The 12,617-nt window shown below is 41.7% G+C and overlaps 1 protein-coding gene and 3 non-coding genes across 5 annotated transcripts in view; all 4 read left to right on the forward strand.

Moving 5' to 3' along the window:
• The window catches only part of LOC129864861 (transmembrane protein 19-like), a 32,335-nt gene extending 26,598 nt beyond the window's left edge, over positions 1 to 5,737 (forward strand). The window contains exons 7-9 of one of the 2 annotated variants that reach the window (XR_008761262.1): positions 1,334 to 1,543; positions 3,814 to 4,637; positions 4,701 to 5,737. Coding sequence is in view for 1 of the 2 variants with exons in the window: in XM_055937154.1 (XP_055793129.1) it covers positions 1,334 to 1,543; positions 3,814 to 3,974 (371 nt within the window). In the remaining variant the exon portion in view is untranslated. Of the gene's footprint in view, positions 1 to 1,333; positions 1,544 to 3,813 lie in introns of both variants that reach the window. The other variant, XM_055937154.1, reaches the window with a different exon arrangement.
• On the forward strand, positions 191 to 263 carry trnak-cuu (transfer RNA lysine (anticodon CUU)). The gene has a single exon. It is a non-coding gene; the product is annotated as a tRNA-Lys (tRNA).
• Positions 1,076 to 1,148, forward strand: trnak-cuu (transfer RNA lysine (anticodon CUU)). Its single transcript has one exon. It is a non-coding gene; the product is annotated as a tRNA-Lys (tRNA).
• Positions 5,738 to 6,109: 372 nt separating the features above from the next.
• On the forward strand, positions 6,110 to 6,182 carry trnak-cuu (transfer RNA lysine (anticodon CUU)). The gene has a single exon. It is a non-coding gene; the product is annotated as a tRNA-Lys (tRNA).
• Positions 6,183 to 12,617: the final 6,435 nt, after the last annotated feature.

Consider the following 12,617-nt stretch of genomic DNA (forward strand, 5'->3'; position numbering starts at 1 on the left):
TACCAACCTGTCTAACAGTTATTACATGTTGGTGTGTTATTTACCAACCTGTCTAACAGTTATTACATGTTGGGCTGGTGTGTTATTTACCAACCTGGTCTAACAGTTATTACATGTTGGGCTGGTGTGTTATTTACCAGCCTGGTCTAATAGTTGTGTTATTTTGGGATGTAGTGTATTGTCTCTCCAAGCCCGGCTAGCTCAGTCGGTAGAGCATGAGACTCTTAATCTCAGGGTCGTGGGTTCGAGCCCCACGTTGGGCGCTGTCCTTTTGATTGGGATACCATTGATCCTCAGAGGCTTGGGGCCAGTTTCCTGGACACAGATTATAGTCCTTGACTGAAAAGCACTACCTATGAACAATATCAAATGGACATGCTTTTTAGACTAGGACTTAATGGGTATCTGGGAAACCAGCCTTAGAGGTGTAGTGGTTAATACACATGCTACATAAATGACCAGTATTTGTTGACTGTGTAGCTTCATCACCCGAGGGATAAGTACTAGGGTGATGAAATAGAGAACTGGTGAAATCCACGAGGCAGGGTTGGTTCACACCCTGTGATCAAATCAAATTTTATTTGTCACATGCTCCGAATACAACATGTACATTGAAATGCTTACTGACAAGGTCTTAACCAACAATGCAGTTCAAGAAATAGAGTTAAGAATATATTAACTCAATAAATAAAAAATTAAATAAAAAGTAACCTTAAAGAACAATAAGGAGGCTATATACAGGGGCACCAGTTAGTCCGACACGAGAGGCTTGGTTGGAAAGAAAGTCAATTAACTGCTGACTGACTGTTTAGTCAACAACTTTACACATTGAATAAGAGGATAAAAAACTGGGTGAAATGTGAAAGGGGACAGGGTTGGAGTCAGTTAATTGAAATGTAATGTAAATAATGTTTATCTATTGACAGTGCTTCTCCACCAACAACTATTCACAGTGTTGCGTAAGAAGAGCCTTGACAGTAACTGACTGTGGCAGGTGATGTGAAATCTAGGAAGGGGCGGGGTTCCTGACTCATTTTGACATGCCTATGTGCGGGGGAATTCCAGTTACCCTTAGGCCCGGCTAGCTCAGTCGGTAGAGCATGAGACTCTTAATCTCAGGGTCGTGGGTTCGAGCCCCACGTTGGGCGGTAGTGTTTTGTGTTGAGTCTGTAGCCTCTGAGACAGACTTTGACACAGTTTCAAAGTGGATACAGTCATCACTTCCTGTAAATAGTGTAGTCTTTCTGCATCCTGTTCCTAACAATGCTCCTCCCCATGAGACTAGTGAAACATGTTGTAAAGGGTGTTAACTGTTCAACTCCTCTTTTCACAGGGACCAATGGAGGAGTGACCCCAGTGGGTCTACTGGCTAGCTTCCTGGGGGGCCTGGCAGTGGGCGTGGCTTACTATATCTCTCAGATCCTATTGGTCCGTGACCTGCACCTGGCTGATCCCCAGTGGCCAATCATAGTCTATGGAGCCATGGCTGGCCTAATTGGGTCCATGTTGGACTCTGTCCTGGGAGCACACTGGCAGTACTCAGGTGGGTCTGTCAACGATGAGTTATTCATGTGTTATTATCAGGGATTAGTTATGTTATTATCAGGGATTAGTTATGTTATTATCAGGGATTAGTTAATATTATCATCAGGGAATTGTTAATATTATCATTAGGGATTAGTTATTAATGTGTTATCAGGGATTAGTTATGTTATTATATGGGATTAGTTAATGTTATCATCAGGGATTGGTTATGTGTTATCAGGGATTAGTTATGTTATTATATGGGATTAGTTAATATTATCATCAGGGATTAGTTATGTTATCAGGGATTAGTTAATATTATCATCAGGGATTAGTTATTAATGTGTTATTATCAGGGATTAGTTATGTTATTATCAGGGATTAGTTAATGTTATCATCAGGGATTAGTTATGTTATTATCAGGGATTAGTTATGTTATTATCATCAGGGATTAGTTATGTTATTATCAGGGATTAGTTATGTTATTATCATCAGGGATTAGTTATGTTATCATCAGGGATTAGTTATGTTATCATCAGGGATGAGTTAATGTTATCATCAGGGATTAGTTATGTTATTATCAGGGATTAGTTATGTTATTATCATCAGGGATTAGTTATGTTATTATCATCAGGGATTAGTTATGTTATCATCAGGGATTAGTTATGTTATCATCAGGGATTAGTTAATATTATCATCAGGGATTAGTTATGTTATCATCAGGGATTAGTTAATGTTATCATCAGGGATCAGATATTCACGTTATCATCAGGGAAAAGTATACATAGCTAACTCAAGATATAGATTAATATAACAGTGCATTCAGACCCCTTGACTTTTTCCACATTTTATGTTACAACCTTATTCTAATTTTTACATTTAAAAAAAGTCACTCAATGCCCCATAATGACAAAGCAAAAACTGTTTTTTAGAAATTTGAATACATAAGTATTCAGACCCTTTTATTCAGTACTTTGAAGCACCTTTGCCAGTGATTACAGCCTCGAGTCTTCTTGGGTATGACGCTACAAGCTTGGCACACCTGTATTTGGGGAGTTTCTCTCATTCTTCTCTGCAGATCCTCTCAAGCTCTGCCAGGTTGAATGGGGAGCGTTGCTGCACAGCTATTTGTTTTAGGTCTCCAGAGATGTTCGATCAGGTTCAAGTCCGGGGTCTGGCTAGGCCACTAAAGGACATTCAGAGACTTTTCCCGAAGCCACTCCTGTGTTGTCTTGGCTGTGTGCTTAGGGTCGTTGTCCTGTTGCAAGGTGAACCTTCGCCCCAGTCTGAGGTCCTGAGCTCTCTGGAGCAGGTTTTCATCAAGGATCTCTCTGTACTTAACTCCGTTCATCTTTCCCTCAATCCTGACTAGTCTCCCAGTCCCTGCCACTGAAAAACATCCCCACATCATGATTCTGCCGCCACCATGCTTCACTGTAGGGATGGTGGCAGGTTTCCTCCAGACGTGACGCTTGGCATTCAGTCCAAAGAGTTCAATCTTGGTTTCATCAGACCAGAGAATCTTGTTTCTCATGGTCTAAGAGTCTTTTAAGTGCCTTTTGGCAAACTCCAAACTCTTGGTGACCTTCAATGCTGCAGACAGTTTTTGGTACCCTTCGCCAGATCTGTGCCTTGACACAATCTTGTCTCTGAGCTCTACGGCTCTACGGCTATGACCTTGTGAGCGCTGCGGACAATTCCTTCGACCTCATGGCTTGGTTTTTGCTCTGACATGAATTGTCAACTGTGGGACCTTTATATAGACAGGTGTGTTCCTTTCCAAATCATGTCCAATCAATTGAATTTACCACATGTGGACTCCAATCAAGTTGTAGAAACATGTCAAGGTTGATTAATGGAAACAGGATGCACCTGAGCTCAATTTTGAGTCTCATAGCAAAGGGTCTGTATACTTATGTAAATAAGGTATTTGTTTATTTTTTTATACATTTGCAAAAATTCTAAAAACCTGTTTTCACTTTGTCGTTATGGGATATTGTGTGTAAATTGAGTTGTTTTCTTCTTCATTGAATATGTTTTAGAATAAGGCTGTAACAAAATGTGGAAAAAGTCAAGCGGTCTGAATAATTTCTGAATGCACTGTATATGTTATTCATTTATTTGGATTTTTTCATGTTTAAAAAAATAAATAAAAAGTATGTATAGATGTTTGATATCCATTATTTTAGCACGTTCTTGAAGTGTCTTTCTTGAATTTAAAACATTGCAGGCATTAAAAAAAAAAGTCTGCTCCACTCTTACACATGTATGATGTCCCTTCTTCCCCAGGCTACGACGAAAGCCTCGGGAAGGTTGTTAACTATGCGTCTGTGACAACTAAGCGGATATGTGGGAAGCCTATCCTGGACAACAATGGCGTTAACCTCTTCTCTTCCATCATAGTAGCTCTGGTTCTTCCTGGTGTTGCATGGAGCTTCTGGCCTCACTAGGGAAGGAACTCTTTACGTTTCCCTGATTTCTGTTTTGTCAACAATTTTTTTTTTTGCAAAAAAATGTTTTGCTTGTTGTATTGAAGTCGTGCCACAAATGTTTTATACTTTACCTAGTATGGTGTAGCTTGCTGTCTAAGGAAATAGAGTTACCATGCTATAACTAACCTCACAACTCTGTGTTTGTCTTTATGGTAATACATTTGTTGACCTTAGTTTAATCATCTAGATTTCAGTTGTTTACTAAAATGCATTATGTGCATGGACTATAGGAGAGTCGTTTTTTCTGTTTGATTGATTGAATCTTTTGCTAAACTTGTTGTAATACTCTTGAGTAGGTCTACACCCTACACTCTACACCCTACACTAGAGAAGGGATGAGAGAAACCTACACCCTACACTAGAGAAGGGATGAGAGAAACCTACACCCTACACTAGAGAAGGGTGAGAGAAGGGAAGGGGTGAGAGAAGCCTACACTAGGGATGGGGAAGGGGTGAGAGAAGCCGACACCCTACACTAGAGAAGGGATGGGGAAGGGGTGAGAGAAGCCTACACCCTACACTAGGGAAGGGATGGGGAAGGGGTGAGAGAAGCCTACACCATACACTAGAGAAGGGATGGGGAAGGGGTGAGAGAAGCCTACACCATACACTAGAGAAGGGGTGAGAGAAGCCGACACCCTACACTAGAGAAGGGATGAGAGAAGCCTACACCCTACACTAGAGAAGGGGTGAGAGAAGCCTACACCCTACACTAGAGAAGGGGTGAGAGAAGCCTACACCCTACACTAGAGAAGGGATGGGGAAGGGGTGAGAGAAGCCTACACCCTACACTAGGGAAGGGATGGGGAAGGGGTGAGAGAAGCCTACACCCTACACTAGAGAAGGGATGGGGAAGGGGTGAGAGAAGCCTACACCCTACACTAGAGAAGGGATGGGGAAGGGGTGAGAGAAGCCGACACCCTACACTAGAGAAGGGAAGGGGTGAGAGAAGCCTACACCCTACACTAGAGAAGGGATGGGGTGAGAGAAGCCTACACCCTACACTAGAGAAGGGGTGAGAGAAGCCTACACCCTACACTAGAGAAGGGGTGAGAGAAGCCTACACCCTACACTAGAGAAGGGATGGGGTGAGAGAAGCCTACACCCTACACTAGAGAAGGGGTGAGAGAAGCCGACACCCTACACTAGAGAAGGGATGGGGAAGGGGTGAGAGAAGCCTACACCCTACACTAGAGAAGGGATGGGGAAGGGGTGAGAGAAGCCGACACCCTACACTAGAGAAGGGATGGGGAAGGGGTGAGAGAAGCCTACACCCTACACTAGAGAAGGGATGGGGAAGGGGTGAGAGAAGCCGACACCCTACACTAGAGAAGGGATGGGGAAGGGGTGAGAGAAGCCTACACCCTACACAAGGGAAGGGGTGAGAGAAGCCTACACCCTACACTAGAGAAGGGGTGAGAGAAGCCTACACCCTACACTAGAGAAGGGAAGGGGTGAGAGAAGCCTACACCCTACACTAGAGAAGGGATGGGGTGAGAGAAAGAAGGGACAGTGTTATGTCGCCAGCCCCCCAAACATAACACTGTCCTATAATATAACCAGATGAACTCCTTTATGAATGTGGTTTGTAATGGTTGTTTTGATAAACTCCTTTATGAATGTGGTTTGTAATGGTTGTTTTGATAAAGTGTCGGCATCCTGTGGTAAGTGATTCATTGATGCTGTAAAGCAATTAGCATTGAAATAAATACTTCATGGATTTTTTGCCTTATTGCATCATATGAATGTTGAGAGGGCAACATTACCAGTGATGATTACCCTTTCTAGGACCGTGACCTGAGTACATATTACACCAGCAGCTGATCTAGAATCAGGGCCTGTATTCACAAAACCTTTTAGAGTAACACTGCTGATATATGATCAGTTTTACGTTTAGATTTATATTGAATAAGATGCCATGGACAGGAGGAACCTGATTCTAGATCAGCACTCCTACTCAGACGCTTTGTGAACGCGCCGTGTAATTACATCAGTCTTGGAGCGAGTTCTGTGTGAATTCTAAGAGAGGGCTGGAAGGGGGCAGGGTTCGCGCCTCATGGTTTGTAAAGGGGGAGTTTCCTTAAATTACGCAAGCCCGGCTAGCTCAGTCGGTAGAGCATGAGACTCTTAATCTCAGGGTCGTGGGTTCGAGCCCCACGTTGGGCGCTGTTCTTTTGAAAGAACGCTTTAATCCTTCTCAATAAATAATATACGAAGAAGTTCTTAGTTTGAACAAAAATGTTGATATTCTCTGTACACTTGAAGTCTGGTGCTGTGTGTTTGATATTTAGAAAAAGTGCCTGTTCCTCCTGCACACAATGCTGAAGAATAGGGCTACCTACTTTTGAAAAGGGCTTTTATGTGTTTGACAATAATTAAAAGTATTCGACTTGGAGTTTATTTCCCCCCCCAAAAAAAATCACAACGTACACTGAGAAAATAAATTATGAGATATGTCAAAACATGTTTTCTGAGAGGGTGGGGTTTGTTATGCTTGTGCCGTGGCAACTACCAATGAGAGGAGCGTATTTGAAATACGTCATGGAGCACCACTTTCGAAACGTCCTATTTGACATGAACTCAGCTGATCGTTACTAAACTAACTGGATCTCAAGCCTTGACTACTTTTTTCCTGCTGCTTGACTGTGGCTAATAACATTTTTAAAAAGAAGGTGGGTTCTTAACGGCTACAATTAAAATGTACTTGGTATAATCAATTACATAATTTCAACGATTAACAGTTCGTATTATTAACAATATTACATGCAGCAACGCTAGAGCGTACGTTATTGTATGCAAGTTACAACAATGTTTACATAATTGGCTATGGATACAATGGCTTAAAACACTAAACTGTCGCTAATGTCATGATGGCTTTCTGCAGGGAAAATGAGCTCTGGAAAAACACTGCAGTCGGTGTCTCCTCACAACAATCAACAGCCGCCGACACCAAGCCTGGCGAAAAGAAAGACAATTCAAGAAAAGTAAGTTGTGAAAGTAGGAATGAATGTTAGATTAATGCATGTTAAACCTACAGTTTTTATACAGTATCATTTATGCAATGTGTATTACAATAGTGGCTTGTCGCCTTCCTTCCCGCCCGAGAGCCCCTCAGTGGAGGTGTCATAATACCCATAAAACCTAGCGGTCAAGCAGGGAAATGGTTCCAATCGAGGGATTTGAGAAACACTCAAATAAGGGCTGTGTTTTGTGTAGGTTTACCCTGGCGTGACATTTTGATAACCATGTAAGTCTCTCGCGGACATTGTGATTTCTCAATATGTACTGCTCTATATACTGTGTGATTTGAAAATGTTATTTAGCGTCAAAGTGGACATCGTGCAAGACTACAAATCCCTGCAAGCTCCAGGACATTATCTCTAGCTGGCACCTTTGCAAACAGGTGCATTTAAAGACATTTAGCCAATTTATTCATTACTACGTTTAGTTAGTTAATCCAGAGATTCTTACCTTTGCCTCGATTCGAATGTCTCGTCCAGAACATGGCATTTGTAGTTCTTTATGATAGCCACATTAGCAGCCAATTTTAGCATTTCATTTGTTGGGGGTAAATACAGGCAAATATGTTGATAAGTCACCTTGTCCCGAGAGACTTGTTATCAAAACGTCAAGCCAGGGTAAGCCTACATGAAACACAGCCCTTATTGTACGTGTTTCTAAAATCCCCTATGAGGAGAAATTAATGGTGAAAAACCATTTAGAACCATTTCCCTGTTGGACCGCTAGGTATTATGATTCATACTGTGGTACTCTATTTTTGGGGTGGAGACATGAGCATCTCATATACAGATTTTTCTCCCCTCCTCAATTCAATTTAGAGAGGAAAATCTGTCTTCCTCCAGCAGGTGGTGTTTTTTTCTGCTCACCAAGTAAGGAGTTTGTATGGAGTGTTGAGTTTGTTCAACCAAAAAATAATTCCACCAATCCAAAGCAAGGACAGGCGGGAGCTAGACAGTCCGCCGTGCTGCTTTGTGGACAACAACTCCCGTTAGAGCGGCGACGTGACTTGCCAGTATATACATTATCTTCATTTCAATTCACCCACTGAGGTATAATAAGCTCTCCCCTTTGCAAAGAGTTCTGGTTACCATGTGAGAGATGAGTTATAACCCACGGGAGAGTGCCCCTAGTCAGGGTCATGGCTAGAAGGGATTCAGCTTTACTCAAATTAATATAAAAATACACTACTCAAAAAAAATAAAGGGAACACTTAAACAACACAATGTAACTCCAAGTCAATCACACTCCTGTGAAATCAAACTGTCCACTTAGGAAGCAACACTGATTGACAATACATTTCACATGCTGTTGTGCAAATGGAATAGACAAAAGGTGGAAATTATAGGCAATTAGCAAGACACCCCCAATAAAGGAGTGATTCTGCAGGTGGTGACCACAGACCACTTCTCAGTTCCTATGCTTCCTGGCTGATGTTTTGGTCACTTTTGAATGCTGGCGGTGCTCTCACTCTAGTGGTAGCATGAGACGGAGTCTACAACCCACACAAGTGGCTCAGGTAGTGCAGCTCATCCAGGATGGCACATCAATGCGAGCTGTGGCAAGAAGGTTTGCTGTGTCTGTCAGCGTAGTTTCCAGAGCATGGAGGCGCTACCAGGAGACAGGCCAGTACATCAGGAGACGTGGAGGGCAACAACCCAGCAGCAGGACTGCTACCTCCGCCTTTGTGCAAGGAGTAGCACTGCCAGAGCCCTGTAAAATGACCTCCAGCAGGCCACAAATGTGCATGTGTCTGCTCAAACGGTCAGAAACAGACTCCATGAGGGTGGTATGAGGGCCCGACGTCCACAGGTGGGGGTTGTGCTTACAGCCCAACACCGTGCAGGACGTTTGGCATTTGCCAGAGAACACCAATATTGGCAAATTCGCCTTTGGCGCCCTGTGCTCTTCACAGATGAGAGCAGGTTCACACTGAGCAAATGAGCACATGTACCAGACGTGACAGAGTCTGGAGACGGCGTGGAGAACGTTCTGCTGCCTGCACCATTCTCCAGCATGACCGGTTTGGCGGTGGGTCAGTCATGGTGTGGGGTGGCATTTCTTTGTGGGGCCGCACAGCCCTCCATGTGCTCGCCAGAGGTAGCCTGACTGCCATTAGGTACCGAGATGAGATCCTCAGAGCCCTTGTGAGACCATATGCTGACACATGCACATTTGTGACCTGCTGGAGGTCATTTTGCAGGGCTCTGGTAGTGCTCCTCCTTGCACAAAGGCGGAGGTAGCGGTCCTGCTGCTGGGTTGTTGCCCTCCTACGGCCTCCTCCACGTCTCCTGATGTACTGGCCTGTCTCCTGGTAGCGCCTCCATGCTCTGGACACTACGCTGACAGACACAGCAAACCTTCTTGCCACAGCTCGCATTGATGTGCCATCCTGGATGAGCTGCACTACCTGAGCCACTTGTGTGGGTTGTAGACTCCGTCTCATGCTACCACTAGAGTGAGAGCACCGCCAGCATTCAAAAGTGACCAAAACATCAGCCAGTAAGCATAGGAACTGAGAAGTGGTCTGTGGTCACCACCTGCAGAATCACTCCTTTATTGGGGGTGTCTTGCTAATTGCCTATAATTTCCACCTTTTGTCTATTCCATTTGCACAACAGCATGTGAAATGTATTGTCAATCAGTGTTGCTTCCTAAGTGGACAGTTTGATTTCACAGAAGTGTGATTGACTTGGAGTTACATTGTGTTGTTTAAGTGTTCCCTTTATTTTTTTGAGCAGTGTATATTTATTAGCAATTTAGCTAACCGTAACCCTTTTCTTAACCTAATTCTCCTAACCTGCTACTGTAATTATCCTTTAACTACCCTGCTGTGTAAGTTCTCCTAACTTGCTACGCAAAAGTAAAATCTGACGTTAATTTGACAAAAGCTGGAATCCCTTCTAGCTAGTCAAAGCCAGAGGGTTGTTTTTTAAAATCTTCACATTTTCAAATGGTCAATTTATATTTTCCAACGGGGCTGTACATTTGGGTGAGTTTTTTTTCTCGCCTGAGTAGCCTCGTTTCACTGCCCAAAATAAAATGAAACCATCTAATGTTCAGCGGAATAACAACACAATGTCAAATACATGTAGCCTAGTCAAATGATAAACATCCAATCACATTAACCGTTACTCTCTGGCGGGAATTCCACTAACGGTCCGTATGTAGCCAAACATAGCTGCTGTTCTTTCCGTTTGCTCGATAAATGGTTTTTAAAAAGTAAGGCCCGCCCTATGGGACTCCCGATTACGGCTGGTTGTGATACATCCCGGGATCAAACCAGGGTCTGTAGTGACGCCTCTGGCACTGAGATGCAGTGCCTCAGACCGCTGCGCCACTCGGGAGGCCATCTATACACACATAGTCTAAGTTCAAATACACCCAAGCTGCGTTAATTGTATGGTAATATACTTTTTATGAATTTTAAATCCGATCTAATTAAATGATGGACAGTTTTCATTGATCCAAGAAGTGATCTTATGTGAAAACCCCTATGGAGGAATGTTGGTGTGCTGCCTGTAAACTAGTGGTATGTTATATATTTTATTTTTTAAGGGGGTAGATCAGCTTTAGTATTGTAGCTTCCATCAATGTAATTGTTCTGCATAATTTCCAATCCCCCACATATATTTTGTTTGTAAATACAAATACACATGCATACATACCAATGCATATACAGTACCAGTCAAAAGTTTAGACACACCTATTCATTCCAGGGTTCTTCTTTATATTTCTGTTTTCTACATTGTAGAAAAACTATGAAATAACACACATGGTATCATGTAGTAACCAAAAAAAGAGTTAAACAAATCAAAATATATTTGAGATTCTTCAAAGTAGCTACCCTTTGCATTACTTTTTCCAGCTTCCACTTGCCTCTTCCCTTTTTGCGGTAGTGCTGTAATTAGTTGGTTGTAATTTTGGGTAGAGCAGACATTTCCATGCATTTTTGTTAGCTGCATATGTGACAACTCCACCAGTTCTATTTATGATATAATTTACAAATATTATATATTTTTATCAGCTTTTTATTTTTTTTAATTTTTTTATCAATTACTATATTTGAGTTTAACCACTTTGTTGTACTATTTGTTCTGTCTGGTGGATTAAACTGAAATTCCAACCAATTTTCTATGGCTTGTTTAAAAAAAAAAAAAAAACAATATTTTGGAGAGGATTTCGTTTTCAAATAGCCGGAAGTGAGGTTGTAATATGAATAAAGTGGGGAAAAGGCCATTCTTGAACATGGGGTGAGACATTCTTACAACTTCGACAGACCGAGTGAGAGGGTCGTCACACCCTGGATTTCTAAACCCTTAATATTATTGTTGGATCTGATTTTTTTTAACAACTAACATTTCGATGGCAATAATAAATAGATATGCTGATAGTGGACAATCTTGTTTTACCTCTCTTGACAGTTTTTTTAAAAACTTTCTGAGAAGTAGCCATTATTTACTATTTTACACCTAGGGTTACTATACATAACTTTAACCCATTTTATAAAAGATTCTCAAAAATTGAAATAATCCAGGCATTTATATATAAACTTCAGTCGTACTTTATTAAAAGCCTTTTCAAAGTCGGTTATGAAAAATCTGGGAAACCAGGCCTGGTTTTCATAGTGTTCTATTGTTTCCAGTACTTCTCTTATATTATCTCCAATATATTGTCCGTGTAAAAAAAACAAAAAAAAAACTGTTTGATTAGGATGAATAATATCTGGCAATACCTTTTTTAATTCTATGCGCTAAGCATTTTGCTTGAATTTTTGCGTCACAACACTGAAGTGTAAGAGGCCACCAATTCTTTTTAAATGGACTGGATCTTTATATATACCACATGGCTCCTGTTTCAATAATAATGTAATCAGACCTTGTTGAGTATCTGATACCATGTGTATATAGAAGTGGTTAAAACATGCTAATAATGGTCCTCTGAGTATATCAAAAAAGGTTTGGTATACCTCCACTGGTATGCCATCCCGCCCTTGAGTTTTCCCGGACTTAAAGGCTTTAATTGCATCAAGAAGTACCTCATCTGTAATTTGGCATTCACTAGTTGGATGATTGCTTGATATATTCTCTTGCTCTCTTTCTTGCGCTACTCTCACTCTCTTTCTCTATTGCCTTGTGTGGCAATGTAGGTCTGCAATAAGGAGTCCAACAGACAATGTGATGTCCCCATGTACAAGACAGCTCATGAAGAAAGCTATCAAGGACATGTAAGTATAATTAAAATGTCTCTGTCAGACAAATGTTATTTGTTTTTGTTTCATTTGACTGACATTTGGAGTATGTGCATTTGACTAAATTAAGTTTACCCCCTTTCTGTAACTGGAGCAGGCTGTGTAGTCTAAATGCCATTTTTACATTTGTTTATTCTTGATTCCAGACCGTCATCTCCCAGACCCAGACGGGAAGCAAAAGAGAACACTGCAAATAAATGAATGACCTTTTTATGTACAGTGTGATGTCTTTACGGTATTCCTCTCTCTGCTAAGATGGTCAGATCAATCAATCATTGACACTTTCCTGACATTATACTGTCTTAAGATGTTCTTACTAACCAAGCTGCTCA

This window comes from Salvelinus fontinalis, chromosome 11 (genome assembly GCF_029448725.1).
Source record: "Salvelinus fontinalis isolate EN_2023a chromosome 11, ASM2944872v1, whole genome shotgun sequence".
Lineage (NCBI taxonomy): Eukaryota > Metazoa > Chordata > Actinopteri > Salmoniformes > Salmonidae > Salvelinus > Salvelinus fontinalis.